This window comes from Ascaphus truei, assembly GCF_040206685.1.
Source record: "Ascaphus truei isolate aAscTru1 chromosome 3 unlocalized genomic scaffold, aAscTru1.hap1 SUPER_3_unloc_1, whole genome shotgun sequence".
Taxonomy (NCBI): Eukaryota; Metazoa; Chordata; class Amphibia; order Anura; family Ascaphidae; genus Ascaphus; species Ascaphus truei.
In genome coordinates this window covers 795,952-811,510 of record NW_027453821.1, presented here as the reverse complement: position 1 = coordinate 811,510, position 15,559 = coordinate 795,952, and the positions used below count along the sequence as shown (strand labels likewise).

The 15,559-nt window shown below is 47.2% G+C and overlaps 1 protein-coding gene across 1 annotated transcript in view; it reads right to left on the bottom strand.

Annotated features, from left to right (window-relative positions):
- The window catches only part of LOC142473302 (uncharacterized), a 94,317-nt gene that overhangs the window by 31,268 nt on the left and 47,490 nt on the right, over window positions 1-15,559 (bottom strand). Inside the window, exons 4-6 of the mRNA XM_075580499.1 lie at window positions 9,842-11,178; window positions 9,472-9,585; window positions 3,525-3,638 (exon numbers count right to left, since the gene is read on the bottom strand). Of these exons, the coding sequence (XP_075436614.1) occupies window positions 3,525-3,638; window positions 9,472-9,585; window positions 9,842-11,178 (1,565 nt within the window). The remainder of the gene's footprint in view (window positions 1-3,524; window positions 3,639-9,471; window positions 9,586-9,841; window positions 11,179-15,559) is intronic.

Sequence of the window (15,559 nt, the reverse complement as noted above, 5' to 3'; positions counted from 1 at the left end):
ACGTCATTGTCTATCTTGCTGACATTCTAATCTTCTCGAAAACCGAACGTGAACACCTGGGTCATGTCAAACAGGTACTCCAACGAATACGGGAGAATCACTTCTTCGCGAAATTGGAGAAGTGTCACTTTCATCAGACTCCGACATCCTTTCTGGGTTATATCATCTCCGATACTTGCCCTGCCATGGATCCAGCCAAAGTGAAAGCAGTTTTGGATTGGCCTCGTCCTATGACCCTGAAGGCCATACAATGGTTCTTAGGCTTCGCAAATTACTACCGAAGGTTCATACAAAAATGTTCATCCGTAGTAGCACCCATTACGGCGTTGACACAGAAAGGAGCTGATCTGGCACTTTGGTCTCCTGCAGCCCTTCAAGCATTAGAGAAGCTAAAAACAGCCGGTGTCAGCCCCTGTGCTGGTGCATCCTGATCCAGGACTACCCGTCATGCTTGAAGTGGACGCTTCAGATGTTGGGGCCGGGGCAATCTTGTCCCAAAGGAAGACTCAACAAGCCAGACTACACCCATGTGCGTTCTTTTCCAAAAAAATCTCGCCTGCCGAACAGAATTACGACGTGGGCAATCGTGAACTGTTGGCCATCAAAGTGGCTTTGGGGGAATGGAGGCACTTACTCGAAGGTACTGAAAATCCAGTTACCATTCTGATCATAAGAATCTGCTTTACATCGAAGGCGCTAGCCACTTGGGGTCACGACAAGCTCGATGGTCACTTTTCTTCTCTCGCTTTAATTTAATTATTTCTTATTATTATTAGCCTATTTACCAGGTTCTAAAAATGTGAAGGCAGATGCCCTCACCCATCAATTTCTAGTAGAAGACAAGGCTGAGGACCGACAGGAAACCATACTTCCCCCATCATGTATCATTTCTGCCAACACATTTGATTCTATGGAGGACATCGCGAGAAGTCAGTCTGATATTCTGGATGGTCTCGAAGTTCCAGAGGAATGTCTCATTAACCGCACCACCCTATCGACGAAAGGTATTGGAATGGGGTCATTCGTCTAAAAGCTCCGGTCATCCAGGTACAAGGAGAACTATTGATCTTCTGGAAAGGACATTTTGCTGGCCAGGGATGCGTAAGGACAAAGGAATTTGTCACCACATGTACAGATGCAGCAACGAGTATCCGAACACTTGCCTTTGAAAGTCTGGGGCAATACCCCAGTAATGCTGCAACATTTCTGTAACATTTCTGCAAACAGACTAATGGCCCATCGGATTAACACAGCGGGGGTTCCTGGCAGTCTCCTTCAGTTTGAATGCGGAAGGGCATATCCCCTGAAGAAGTGAGTTCTCTCATGAAACGCGTGGGTAGTGTCGATTGTGGAGTGTTACTGGTGTGCTATTGGCATTAGCTGCTGATTCAGTCACAAGCAGGACTACCAGCTTTGGAGCGCAGCGATGAGCGAGCTGCACTTCCGCATATGCACGCACATCTCCGGCAAGGAGTTTGTAGTCGGCAAAAGGCGTACAGGAGTGGCTACAGTACACGTGGCTTCAGTCAGACACAGTGGGGAAGCCCAGTCCAGGCAGTGTTACCTAGCAATCCGGGTTGGCGGTGCACGCGGCGGTGGGACCGGCTACCCACTGAATCAACATCCAGTTTCCTGGTGTGGACACTGATCCTGTGAAAAGGACTATCCTCTGTGCCTATTTGCTATTTGCATTTCGTAAGTAGGGTTTTCATTTTTCCCTATCCGGAGCTGAGCACCCACGTCACTATTCCAGTGTATGTCACTATTTTTATTATAAAGTGTATTTTATTAAATCGGTTATAATTTTTTGATCTCTCATCAGGTGTTGTGTTGTTGGAGTTAGTAGCAGTCTGTTTGTTGTTTGTTTTGTGCGTGTTGGTCTTGTTTGTTCATCAGCAGATCTTTTATTTTTATATATATTTTAAGATTTCATGGTCTTCTAAGTGTCTTATAGTTGTACACTATGATTGGTCTCTGTTTTCTTTCCACATGTTATGAGACAACGATCAAGACTCATCAGAAGATTCCTAGTTCAACAGGACTGGACATTCATGTTATGGTCAGGTTTTTTCACTGATCTTTTGGTACTAGGCGCCGGTTTATTTGTTGTCATTTGTATATGTGATTTGTAATTATTTCACTTGGTCCAGGCAGCCTTCCTATATTTTCAGACACTTTTTTGATATATTAGTAGAGTCATAGTACAATATTTTTTTGTAAGTATTAGTGCTGTAGCACATTATTCTTTTTTTGCACCTCAATATATTGGCCCATTCCTGTCATCAGGAAGGTCAACCCCGGTGGCCTACCGGCTAAGGTTGCCAGCTTCCATGAAAATTCCTTCAGTTTTCCATAATTTTCTACTCAAGCCCTTCATCCAGGATTCCCATTTCCCTGCCTCGATATCACCTCCTGAGCCTCTCCTGGTTGAAGACCAGCAGGAATTCGAGGTCCAGACCATTCTGGATTCCAAGATTTCCAGATAAAAGCTACAGTACCTGGTCCATTGAAGGGGCTTCGGCCCCGAGGAGCGTTCTTGGATCTCCAAGGACCAACTACATGCTCCTAGGCTCATTCAGGCCTTCCATCAAAGGTTCCCCTCAAAGCCATCCCAGGGACGCCCGGAGGTCGCCCCTGAAGGGGGGGTACTGTGAGGATTGGACCTTGGTCCTGCCCCGTGACGCGTCCCGTGACAACGCATTGGGCGACGCCCCTCGTGCGAGCGCTGTCGTACTCCTACCGGACTGACCGCGTCCCATGCCCCAATGGAGGACGTTCTTGTCTCCACTTCACGCAGGCATCGCAATACCAGGGGCACAACATTAATTACTACACTGCAGCGATACACTCCTCCCCTGCCTATCAGTACACAGTATACCTGTGATGACTCATTGCCTGCAGCCTTACCATTGGCTCTTTGTTCTTTATATGCTCAGCCAGCCCTTATGCAAATTGGCTGACCATAAACTTCTGTTTATGTTACAAGTGCTTGCCTCAAGCATCCTGCTGCCCTGCTATTGCTCTTTCCATTCTGCCTTGATCTCTTGTACCTTCAGACCTCAGCTTGTACCTGGACCGCTGCCTTCTCTGACACTTGACCCCGGCTTGCTTTTGGACTGCCACCTTCTCTGACTCCAGGACCTCGGGTACGCACTATGACCATTCTGACCTCTCTACCCTTGGACCTCGGCTACACACAACAACCATCTAACTTCTCCAATCCTAAATAACGGCAGGTATCGCGACTATTCTGACCTCTCCTGCCCTGACCCAGCTGCGACTCTGCGGTCTGAATGCGGTTACATGGTTGTTGGTCGGAGTACTCAAATATCTCCACCTGGGCCTTCGGTCCCATCCTGTTTGTGGTGAGCACTCGTTACATTATCCAATTGTTTGTTAATGTAGACGTTGTGACTTCCTCCTGCGACACTACTACTGCAATTGATTCTTTCCTGGTAAACACAGAGGCACATGCGTGTAACAATATAACGTACGTCTACACAAAATGATGTTATGGTACTCACCATTGACAGTAAATGTAACTATTTCACTCTTTATTGGGGTTAGATGATCCTCAGTGTCTGGCTCTTCTTTCTCTGACTTAATCTCTAAACTCTCTCGTACAATCACTGGAAAACCTGCCAACAAGAAAAGGAAAATGGTATGGATCCACACACAGGAACTGTGTTATTCTGTGCAAGTCCTCGCTAGAAAGCTACTGAATACACCACCTGACCTTCCAAGATCTATAAGGCCCCTCCCTCATCTATCTGGGCGTCACAACATTTCTGCTACTGAAGAAGCTGGTTGTGTCGCCCCCCTGACTGCTTCTGCTTTATCTAATACCTGGTTCCTGACTCCAGCTTACTCTTCCACTCTCCTGCCTTTTGCCTGTGCAGTCCTCTGGTCTGGTTTCACAACTGCTTTGCTATCTGGAGTAGGTTGTGTCGCTCCCGTTTCACTAGCTTAAACTTCCTGAACTCTTTGAAAATCTTGATTCTGAACCCGGTCTGTCTTTCTATCCCCCCTTCTGCTTGCCCGGACCCAGATCCGTCCAACGCTTCTCCTGCCTTTCTTCCACCCTGGCCCTGTATTGCTAGACTACCCCTTGTGCTTGCTCCTCGCTGAACTCTCTGCTGTCCGTCACACTACAGATCTGGACTCCTTACTCCAGCTAGCTTTGTCAACCCCAAATAAGACTGTGGTGCAGACTCTCGCCGTGGATTTTCACTACAGAAACTGATAGTTTGTGAAATCAATAAAACCTTTTTTTTTTATCCACCTGGAAAGCTGTGGTGGAGATGCAATAACTCCGCAATATGTTGCAGTGTCTTCGGGAAGACATTTCTACCTTACAGGCAGAAAATGCTCTTCACCACTACTACGTCCATGCCTTACTCTGTCTCTAGGGACCATGCTGTTTCACCCTGGGCTGCCTCCATGTCCCGTAGTTGCCCTGACCAATTTGGGTGCATCTAGTAACATAGTGGATGAACGCTATTTACATGAGAATCAAACTCCGATCAGCCCAAGACCCGCTCCGAACCTCTTTGGGAAACCCTTCCTTTTGCTTGGGTAACCCAAGCTGAGATTGCCTTCCTGGACCGAAAAAGCTAAATGTGCACGGCACCCACTTTAAAGACAAGTTCCCCTTTCACTGATTCCTGTACCGTGATTGATAGCCCTATTCTGTTCACATATGGGAACCTCCCCATCATCCTATCCTGCTCCTGAGGAATATTCACCAATACGCATTGGAAGAAATCCTGTATGAGTTGCTAACTGCGAATAACCACAACACCCATTTAAACTTCTTAATATGTGAGTGAGAAAAACTTTTCAATACTATCACAGTGTTGGTCCATACGTTATTGCACTATTTTGTGTCTCTTATTTTACACATCTGGGGAGTAATTACGCTCCTGATCCCTTGCTTCAGTGTACCTGTTTTGGACGCCAGTTTGAGTCCTTTTCTGGAGCTGCACTACCCCCATACAGTATGTAATATATTTATTTCACAATTGTGTTCACTTTGAATATTTATAACGGTATTTGCACTTGAACCTTTCTTTTTTTCTCCATTGTCTGATGTACCCATTGCTGATTCTAAAGCTCCCACGTTAAAGGCAAACTCTCCCGTCTGATTCCTCTACTGTGTTTGATGTACCCGCTGACCTGTGTGTGACGGCCAAACCTACGACACAGAACGATCTCTTCACTTCGATGGTCACTGAGAAGTGGTTATGTATAACGGGACTAGATCTTGACAAGAGGATTATATACAAACCTCTCATTGGGCCCCCTCAGTCACTGGCCATGCTCCACGCCATCTACGCCAGAGCATTTCCATGAACTTCTGCATGCTGATCCGAATAATAAAGTTACACCTCTGGAGCTCTTGCCTTGTGATTCTGTCCAACCCTCTGTGCTTCTTACATCGTGCTCAGGAACTCCTCCAGAGACATTTGCATCAGTCTATCAGCGCCCTTCAGTCTCCAGCTTTGCTACTCCTCTGCATGTCCACATGTCAGTTGACCAATTACCTTCTATCTTGTCAGCTTCATCTGTATGACTTAACTGACACTATGGGGCCTATGCTATAAGCGTTGATAAGCCACTTATCGGCCAAAATGCCTACTGATATTCAGTAAGCCTCGATAAGTGGGGGATAAAGGCATGACTCACCAAAAATTTCAGCCGTCATAAAAAAAATCACTGGGTGAGCGTCGGTAAGCCATTTATTGGCAGGTTCTGAAACTCGTGCAATTCTAGTAGCCACGATTAGGTTATTGAGGCCTATCGCGGCTCTAGAATGGAGCGTTTGTCCCAAAATCCTCAAGCCAGGAAAAGATGGCGGCAAGACAGAACTTAGACAAAAATGCATTTTTCCTGCATCGGATTGATGCCGGGGGTCTCTGGAGCTGATACCCATTAATATCAGCACCGGAGACCCCCGGCATAATTCCGATGCAATAAAAATGCAGTTATAGGCAACTTCATTACGTTAGCAGCTAACCGTTAAGGCAATGAAAGGGTTAACCACTCCCGCTACCCACCAAGGGCCAAATACCCCCTTCACCAACCCCCGCTACCCACAATAAACACTAATACACACCTCCTCTATCCTCACATGATTGATACCAGAGGCTGCAGGTGTCCTCTAGGTGGTTCCGTCGGGTGTCCGGGGGTCCTCAGGTGGTCCCCACGGGTGTCTGTGGGCCCTCGGGTGGTCCTTGTGGGCCCTCGGGTGGTCCCCGCGGGTGTCTGTGGGCCCTCGGGTGGTCCCTGCTGGCCTGCGGTACCAATCCGGTGGCAATTTTTTTTGCTATACATTGAAATAAATACACCCCCCCTCCCACACCCAAACCGCTATAGTAATTCCAGTGGTCCCCACAGGTGTCTGTGGGCCCTCGGGTGGTCCCCGCGGGTGTCTGGGGGTTATCAGGTTGTTCCCGCGGGTGTCTCCCTCCCCCCACCAACACATACAGTACAGTAATGGGCAAAATAACTATTATCCAGATAATAATGGATAATAGCTCATTTTCCCATTATAAAATAAAACATTAGTCAGCCAGCATAAATAAAGTAAATAAACCTTTCTACTTACCACTGCCATCTTGAAGGGTGTCCTCGTCAGCATACTGCAGGGCCATGTCCTCCGTTGCCAGACAAAATACAATCTAATGGCTGCTAATCCCTTAATCACTGCAGCAATTAATAACCGCTATAGTAATTAAGGGGTTAACCCCCGTGCCCCGCTACCCACTCAGGAGGCTTAACCACCCACCCCGGGACCTCTATACCCACTCTCTACCCATTGATTGGCATAGTGGTACATCATAGCCATACATTTTAGGATTGGTTAGCGTTTTAAATTAATTATTTGTTTTGTTGGCTACTGGTTTAAAATCATTAATTGTTTTTTGGCTAGTGATTAAAATTAATTAATTATTTTGTTGGTTAGTGCTTTTATTTATTAAATTGATTGGTTGGCTTTTGCTTTTATTTATTTAACTGGTTGACTAGTGCTTTTATTTATTTAATTAGTTGGCTATTGGCTAAGCCTAACCCTATTGCTTTTATTTCTTGAATTGAGGTGTTAAGATGCTTGTGTATATCTTTTATTATTGTGTATTTTTGGCCTTCATGCTTTTTTATTAGGGTGACCATTGACTGCTATAGTGGCTTATCATGCCCAGCTGATGTGATATGAACTAATTGCATTGTCTCTTCACAGGTATGTTTTAAGCCACTGATTGATCTGCAATCCTGTTTTAAAAGAAATACCCCACCCTGCCTTTATTATTGATCTCAGGTATGTTTTGAATAGCAAAAGTTTTTTTTTTTATTATAAATTCTTTTTTATTCGGGGCATTTCAGTTATTTGGTTTCAATGGTTACTGTACTGTATGTGTTGGTGGGGGGTGGGAGGGAGACACCCACGGGGACCACCTGAGGGCCACAGACCCCCGCGGGGACCACCAGAGGGCCCACAGATACCCACGGGGACCACCCGAGGGCCCACAGACACCCGCGGGGACCACCCGAGGATCCCCGGTATCAATCATGTGGGGGTAGAGGAGGTGGGTATTAGTGTTGTTGTGTTTTTGATGTTTATTGTGGGTAGCAGCTGTAATATACATTTTAATACTAGTGTATGAGCAGGGGGTCTCCGGAGCAGAACTGCATTGATTTGAGGTGCTGGTATCTCTTATGCATTTAAATGTCTCGCGTCACGTGACCGTGGGAATAAAATGCATAGGAGATACTGGCACCCCATAACGGGGCCTCTATCTTGGGAAGCAGGGGGTCCCCGGACCTGAAATCAACGCGGTTCTGCTCTGGAGACCCCTTGTACATCTACACTAGTAATAACATTTTTATTAAAAAACATTAATTTCAGGCGAGATATGCACAGGGAGAGGCGGTTCTCTCTGCAGCTGAAAGAAATCGCTGGGTAAGCCCTTTTCACAGAGGCGATCTTCACGTCTCCGGCTACTCGCCCGTTTTGGTAAATCTGCTATCACAGGTAACCGAGGCTCTCCGATACCGTGATAGCAACACTCAAAAAACAGGCGATTTAACTGGCCCGGCGATTTTTTTTTTTATGCACTTATAGTATGGTTCCCTATGTCTGAACTGCAGAACTCATACTTTTTGCCTACATTGCAAGAACGATCAGAGGAAGAAGTCACAAAAGAGGGGGGGAGGGGAAAGATCATGTAAGTATCAGCCCACAGGGACTGTGTTATTCTGTGCATGCCCTCGCTAGACAGCTGCTGACTAAAACACATGCCCTTCCAAGACCTATTAGAAGGCTCCTCCCCCAGCTATCTGGACATCACATGAGTTCTGCTATTGAGGAAGCTCGTTGTGTCACCCTTCCCCCATCCACCCCCCCCCTTTCCGGACACCCTGAATCTGCTTCATCGAATAGCTGGTTCCTGACTTTGGCTTCCTCTTCCAGTCTCCTGCCTTCTACCTGTGTGGTTCTCTGGTCTGGTTTCACAACTGCTTTGCTATCTGGAGTAGGTTGTTCCACTCACCTATTTCAGTACCTTTGCCAATTCTGATACCGAATCCAGTCAGTCTTCACTCAAGCTTTCTAAGGTGGAGTGAGGTCGTTTCGCTCCCCTGCTTCAGTACATACAACTTCCTGATCTCGTTGCAAATCCTGGTTCCGAACCGGGCCCGTCTTTCTATCCTGCCTGCTGCTTGTCCTGACCATGATCCGTCCTGACCCTGCATCGCCCGACTTTTCCTTCTGCCTGCTCCTGCTGGAATTCTTTGCTGCCCCTCACACTACGGATCCGAACTCCTGACTCCAGCTATCCGTGTCAACCCCAAGTAAGACCATACCATCTCCCCGTGGATTTCCCCTACTGAGAAGAAAGTTTGTTGGGAATGCGCTGGTGGTCTTCCCCCGTTCCACCAGATGGTAAGCACTACACAGCCCCTGGATCACCCCTTCGGTCAGCCTCGGTGCTCTGGTGTCTCTGGAGCACCAAACAGCCACCTTTCCTGAGGCAGCCGGACTACGAATCCCAGGGTGCACCACGGGTTTGCACAGATCTCCCGAGAGCTGCCGCTTAGCTACGGTGGCACTCTTGCGATTCAAGCAGTGGAAGGGCCTGTTCCTCGGTGTCCTGATGGTTTTTTTTGACCACGTCCAGCCCTTAGACACCGCACCTGCCTCTTTCCTCTACGAGTTTTGTGTTTCTCACACTTCGTCAGGAGGTTAAAAATTGCATGCTGGGAGCTATCTTATATTATGAGAGGTATCCTCCCATTGGTTAATGCTAGTAAATGAACTGTGCATTGATTGGACATATCACCTCACATATACACACAACATAGATGACGAGAGACACAATTACAAGGAACAGTATTACATAAAATCACATTAAAAACTATAGTCCATTCTTAAACAAACTGAATATAGATAAGTGAGGATAAAAGGGTACTACTTACAACCGTCAGGAAGTGAATCTATTTCACTCTTTATTGGGGACAGATAATCCTCTGTGTCCGGCTCTTCTTCCTCTGTCTTAATCTCTAACCTCTCTGGTACAACCACAGGAAAACCTGGCAATAAGAAAAGGAAAATGCCCCATGTAAAGCTGGGAGTGCGGGCTCTTCTTGTGATTTCCTCTCCTCTGATATTGGTATAATACCTGTGTTATAGAAATGTTACTAGCCCTGCTGGTAGAACATTACATATTATATCTTACCTGCTAGTGGTTCTATGAGAACACAAGAGTAATTACTTTGGGCTGTTTCATAACTGCACAATAATCAGATATTCCCTCCTTGCAGATCTCAGAGCCACCACAATACCTACCATACTCACATAGCAAGTGTGGATCCGTGCTGGCAGTGGGCAGTGCTCCCCTGTCCATGCTGGTAGTGGGCATTGCTCCCCTGTCCAGGCTGGTAGTGGGCAGTGCTCCCCTGTCCAGGCTGGTAGTGGGCAGTGCTCCCCTGTCCAGGCTGGTAGTTGGCATTGCTCCTCTGTCCGTGCTGGTAGTGGGCAGTGCTCCTCTGTCCGTGCTGGTAGTGGGCAGTGCTCCTCTGTCCATGCTGGTAGTGGGCAGTGCTCCTCTGTCCATGCTGGTAGTGGGCAGTGCACCTCTGTCCATGCTGGTAGTGGGCAGTGCTCCCCTGTCCAGGCTGCTAGTGGGCAGCGCTCCTCTGTCCATGCTGGTAGTGGGCAGTGCTCCTCTCTCCATGCTGGAAGTGGGCAGTGCTCCTCTGTCCATGCTGGAAGTGGGCAGTGCTACATTGTCCAGGCTGGTAGTGGGCAGTGCCCCTCTGTCCATGCTGGTAGTGGGCAGTGCTCCTCTGTCCAGGATGGTAGTGGGCAGTGCGCCTCTGTCCATGCTGGTAGTGGGCAGCGCTCCTCTGTCCATGCTGGTAGTGGGCAGTGCGCCTCTGTCCAGGCTGGTAGTGGGCAGTGCTCCTCTGTCCAGGCTGGTAGTGGGCAGTGCTCCTCTGTCCATGCTGGTAGTGGGCAGCGCTCCTCTGTCCAGGCTGGTAGTGGGCAGTGCTCCTCTGTCCAGGCAGGTAGTGGGCAGTGCTCCTTTGTCCATGCTGGTAGTGGGCAGTGCGTCTCTGTCCATGCTGGTAGCGGGCAGTGCTCCTCTGTCCATGCTGGTAGTGGGCAGTGCTCCTCTGTCCAGGCTGGTAGTGGGCAGTGGTCCTCTGTGCATGCTGGTAGTGGGCAGTGCACCTCTGTCCAGGCTAGTAGTGGGCAGCGCACCTCTGTCCAGGCTGGTAGTGGGCAGTGCTCCTCTGTCCATGCTGGTAGTGGGCAGTGCTCCTCTGTCCATGCTGGTAGTGGGCAGTGCTCCTCTGTCTATGCTGGTAGTGGGCAGTGCTCCTCTGTCCATGCTGGTAGTGGGCAGTGCTCCTCTGTCCATGCTGGTAGTGGGCAGTGCTCCTCTGTCCAGGCTAGTAGTGGGCAGTGCTCCTCTGTCCATTCTGGTAGTGGGCAGTGCGTCTCTGTCCAGGCTGGTAGTGGGCAGTGCTCCCCTGTCCATGCTGGTAGTGGGCAGTGCGTCTCTGTCCATCCTGGTAGTGGGCAGTGCTCCTCTGTCCATGCTGGTAGTGGGCAGTGCTCCTCTGAAGGTGCTGAGATAGGAGGTTCCTTGGTTTATATTTGTCGGATGACAGCTGTGCCTGTATAAAGGAGAAGAAGAGATTATTTGATATAAGGGTGATTATGTGTATTTTAGTTGTAACACGTCCTTTTATCTCTAACCATGTACTAGTAAAATCTAATTTCTTTGCTACCGCGGTTTCATGGATTTCTGATTATTTTCTCATGTGCTGGAAACTATTTAGTTTTACAAAATGAGCATATGCTCCATCCTCATATAATACCTAATGGATAACAAAATTATTAGTAATAATCAACATGGATTTATGAAGGATAGATCTTGCCAAACTAACCTCATTTGTTTCTTTGTGGAGGTAAGTAGGAATTTAGACCAGGGCAATGCAGTTGATGTGGTCTACTTAGATTTTGCAAAGGCTTTTGATACGGTTTCACACAAGGGGTTGGTGTACAAAATAAAGCAAAATGGACTATTGAAGTAGAAATATTTGCCCCCTGTGGCGTTTCGTTTTCCCCTCTCTGGGGCCTGCTGGATTGAGTTAGCCATCTTCTGGGATCCTAACTTCAAGGGCTCTGTCCCTATTTATAACATAATAAAAAGAAGGGGGGTCTAGTCTGTTGTACTACTTTATGGGTTTATGTAAGGACCAGTGCAGACTCCTCCCCCACCAAGCTCCAGTCGCCTGATTGGTTCCAGGTTCTCCCCTGCCTGCAGCAGCAATCAGGCATCTGATTACACATACATACCAGGGCCTACGTACCACACAGACACATATACACATACATACCAGGGCCTACGTACCACACAGACACATATACACATACATACCAGGGCCTACGTACCACACAGACACATATACACATACATACCAGGGCCTACGTACCACACAGACACATATACACATACATACCAGGGCCTATGTACCACACAGTCACATATACACATACATACCAGGGCCTACGTACCACACAGACACATATACACCAGGGCCTACGTGCCACACAGGTACACATACATACCAGGGCCTACGTACCACACAGACACATATACACATACATACCAGGGCCTACGTACCACACAGACACATATACACATACATACCAGGGCCTACGTACCACACAGACACATATACACATACATACCAGGGCCTACGTACCACACAGACACATATACACATACATACCAGGGCCTACGTACCACACAGACACATATACACATACACAGTGTTCGACGAATCACCCAAAAATCTACTCGCCCAACCAAAAAATCTACTCGCCACCTAGTCCTGCCCCCAACCCCGCCCCATTCCCGCCCTTAGTCCCGCCCCCAACCCCGCTTTAAAATAAAATATATAAATAAAATACATTTAATAAATTCCAAGTCAGAACAATAGTCACTTAACCTATCACAACTCATTTCCCAACCCACACGGACAAACCTGAAATCACATAACCATTCCTTGCTAGACTGGATTCTCTCCTCAAACCCCATCAGAATCCAATCCTCTGGCATCCTTCCTGATATTTTCAGTGACCATGCAATAGTGTACTGTGTAAGGAAAATTAAACCGCCCCATTCAAGCCCTAGAGTTCTCCTCATCAGAACATTTAAGAACTTTAACCCACAACAGTTTCTGGATGACCTTACCAACTGCCCATGGCACAGAATCGATTTAATTCCCGACCCTGATTCTGCGCTCGACTATTTCCAATCAGAGTTCTTAAAACTCTGCGATACCCATGCTCCACTATGCAAAATAAGGGTACGGGGGGCCCACCTTCCATGGGTTACAACTGACCTTATTGCACTCTACCAGCTCAGGGATGCCTTGTGGAAAAGCTACAAAGTAACTGGCACTACCAAGGATCTCAATCACTACAGATGCCTGCGGAACATGTGCACAAGGCAAACAAGGCATGCAAAAGCACAATATTACTCTGACAATCTCCACCAAAATACAACAAACCCAGCTAACTTCTGGAAGGTTATCTACAATATATTCCAGCCTCCTAACCATCAACAACCAAGTAACATCACTAAGGGGGATATTACTCTGACAAACCCCACTGACATTGCAAATGCATTCAATGATTACTTTGTGGGGTGTGCCACTAACTTATTAGCGAAACGCAGCCCAAACCACAAATCTGAATCTCACCCTGGGAGTATCCCCACAGTCCCACCGCCTCCCAACACTGCCCACAATTTTCAATTTGGCCCAGTATCTGAAGAGGAGATTACACAAGCGCTCCTCAAACTAAAACTAAGCTGCCAATGCGGACCTGACTTACTACAATCTAGGTTCCTACGACTTGGTGCCCCAGCCATTGCCAAACCAATTGCTTCCATAGTCAACTCTATCCTGTCTGCAGGCCATATCCCTAAGACTTGGAAAACTGCCAGAGTTGTCCCAATCTTCAAAAGTGGGGACAAAAACACTGTCTCAAACTACAGGCCAATCTCACTTCTCCCAATTCTATCCAAAGTAATGGAAAAATGTGTCCACTCCCAATTAAGCGATTTCTACACCAAGACAAATTTCCCTAGCCAATTCCAATCTGGCTTTCGTCCCAAACACTCTACCGTAACTACCCTGCTAAAAGTTTGCAATGAAATCCAGTGTGGAATGGAACAGGGTCAACTCACTGGTGCTGTATTCCTAGATTTTGCAAAGGCTTTTGACACAGTTGATCATGCTATCCTGCTTAACAAACTCCAGAGCTCTGGAATAGGGAAGCATGCTTTAAACTGGTTTCAGTCCTACCTATCAGGTAGATCCCAACATGTGTCCATCTCAGGCTCTAACTCGTACCCCCTGGATATCACTTGTGGTGTCCCGCAAGGCTCTGTTCTGGGCCCCTACTCTTCTCAGTGTTCATTAATGATCTTCCCACAGCTTGTCAGGAAGCCTCAATACACATGTATGCAGATGACACAATCCTATATGCACACAGCCATAGCCTCTCCGACCTTCAACACATACTTCAGTCTGACTTTTTGAGACTCGAAAACTGGATTTCCCAAAACAAACTGTTTTTAAACACTGACAAGACTGTAACAATGGTATTTGGGACCAAGACTAAATTTTTAAAGCTTCCAGCGACTGAGCTCCAGATTAGAACCAACACTAACACCACCCTAACTCCTGTTACTAGTTTTAAATACATGGGCATGTGTTTGGACTCCCACTTAACATTCGGCATGCACATTGATACCCTGACAACCAAGACCTATGCCAAACTAGGGGTACTTTACAGGAACAAATCCTCCCTAAGTCTCCTGGTCAGAAAGCGTATCGCACAGCAGATGCTAATGCCAATTATAGACTATGGAGATCTAGTATATGGCTCGGCACCTCAAACCCACCTTAGCAAACTTGACACCCTCTACAATTCAATTTGTCGTTTTGTTCTCCAATGCAACTACAACACACATCACTGTGAAATGCTCAAAGAACTAGATTGGTCATCACTAGAGTCTAGGCGCAAAGTTCACCTTTCCTGTCTTGCCTTTAAATTCTTCATGGGCAAGCTACCCAGCTACCTGAACAAGCTCCTCCCCCCTACCACTTGCAGCACTCATCACCTGAGATCAGACTCCAAAAGACTGTTCATGGTCCCAAGGCTCAACAAAGTATCCGGCCGTTCCTCCTTCTCCTACCGTGCACCCCAAAACTGGAACAACCTACCAGATACTCTCACATCCACCACCAGTTTAAGTTCTTTCAAATCTAAGGCTGTCTCGCATTTTAACCTGGTCTGTAACTGTTTCATACGCCCATAATATATATTTTCTTTAACTGTGCACGCAATGTCTTGTATATAATGTATACCCTGTTCATTTATGTAACTGTATTTGTAACCATGTATTATTTGTCTTACTCTGTGCCCAGGACACACTTGAAAACGAGAGGTAACTCTCAATGTATTACTTCCTGGTAAAATATTTTATAAATAAATAAATAACATTCGTTTTTGACATAAATGTATTTATTGTATTACATTATACTACAATTAGTCTTTGTTACGTGCGTGTATGTGTGTGTAAATGTTCCTGAACCCCATAACCAGTGCCTGGCCTGACTTCCTGAGTATCCTGAGGCCTGCTGCTACGCTTATACGCAGAGGCCTGACTTCCTGAGTATCCTGAGGCCTGCTGCTGTGCTTCTACGCAGAGGCCTGACTTCCTGAGTATCCTGAGGCCTGCTGCTACGCTTCTACGCAGAGGCCTGACTTCCTGAGTATCCTGAGGCCTGCTGCTACGCTTCTACGCAGGGGCCTGACTTCCTGAGTATCCTGAGGCCTGCTGCTGTGCTTCTACACAGAGGCCTGACTTCCTGAGTATCCTGAGGCCTGCTGCTTTCCTCTACGCAGAGGCCTGCTTTTGTCATCGGTGCTGAAGCGTTGGTTTTCCCGACGCTGCCCTGCGGTGTACTTCGGCCA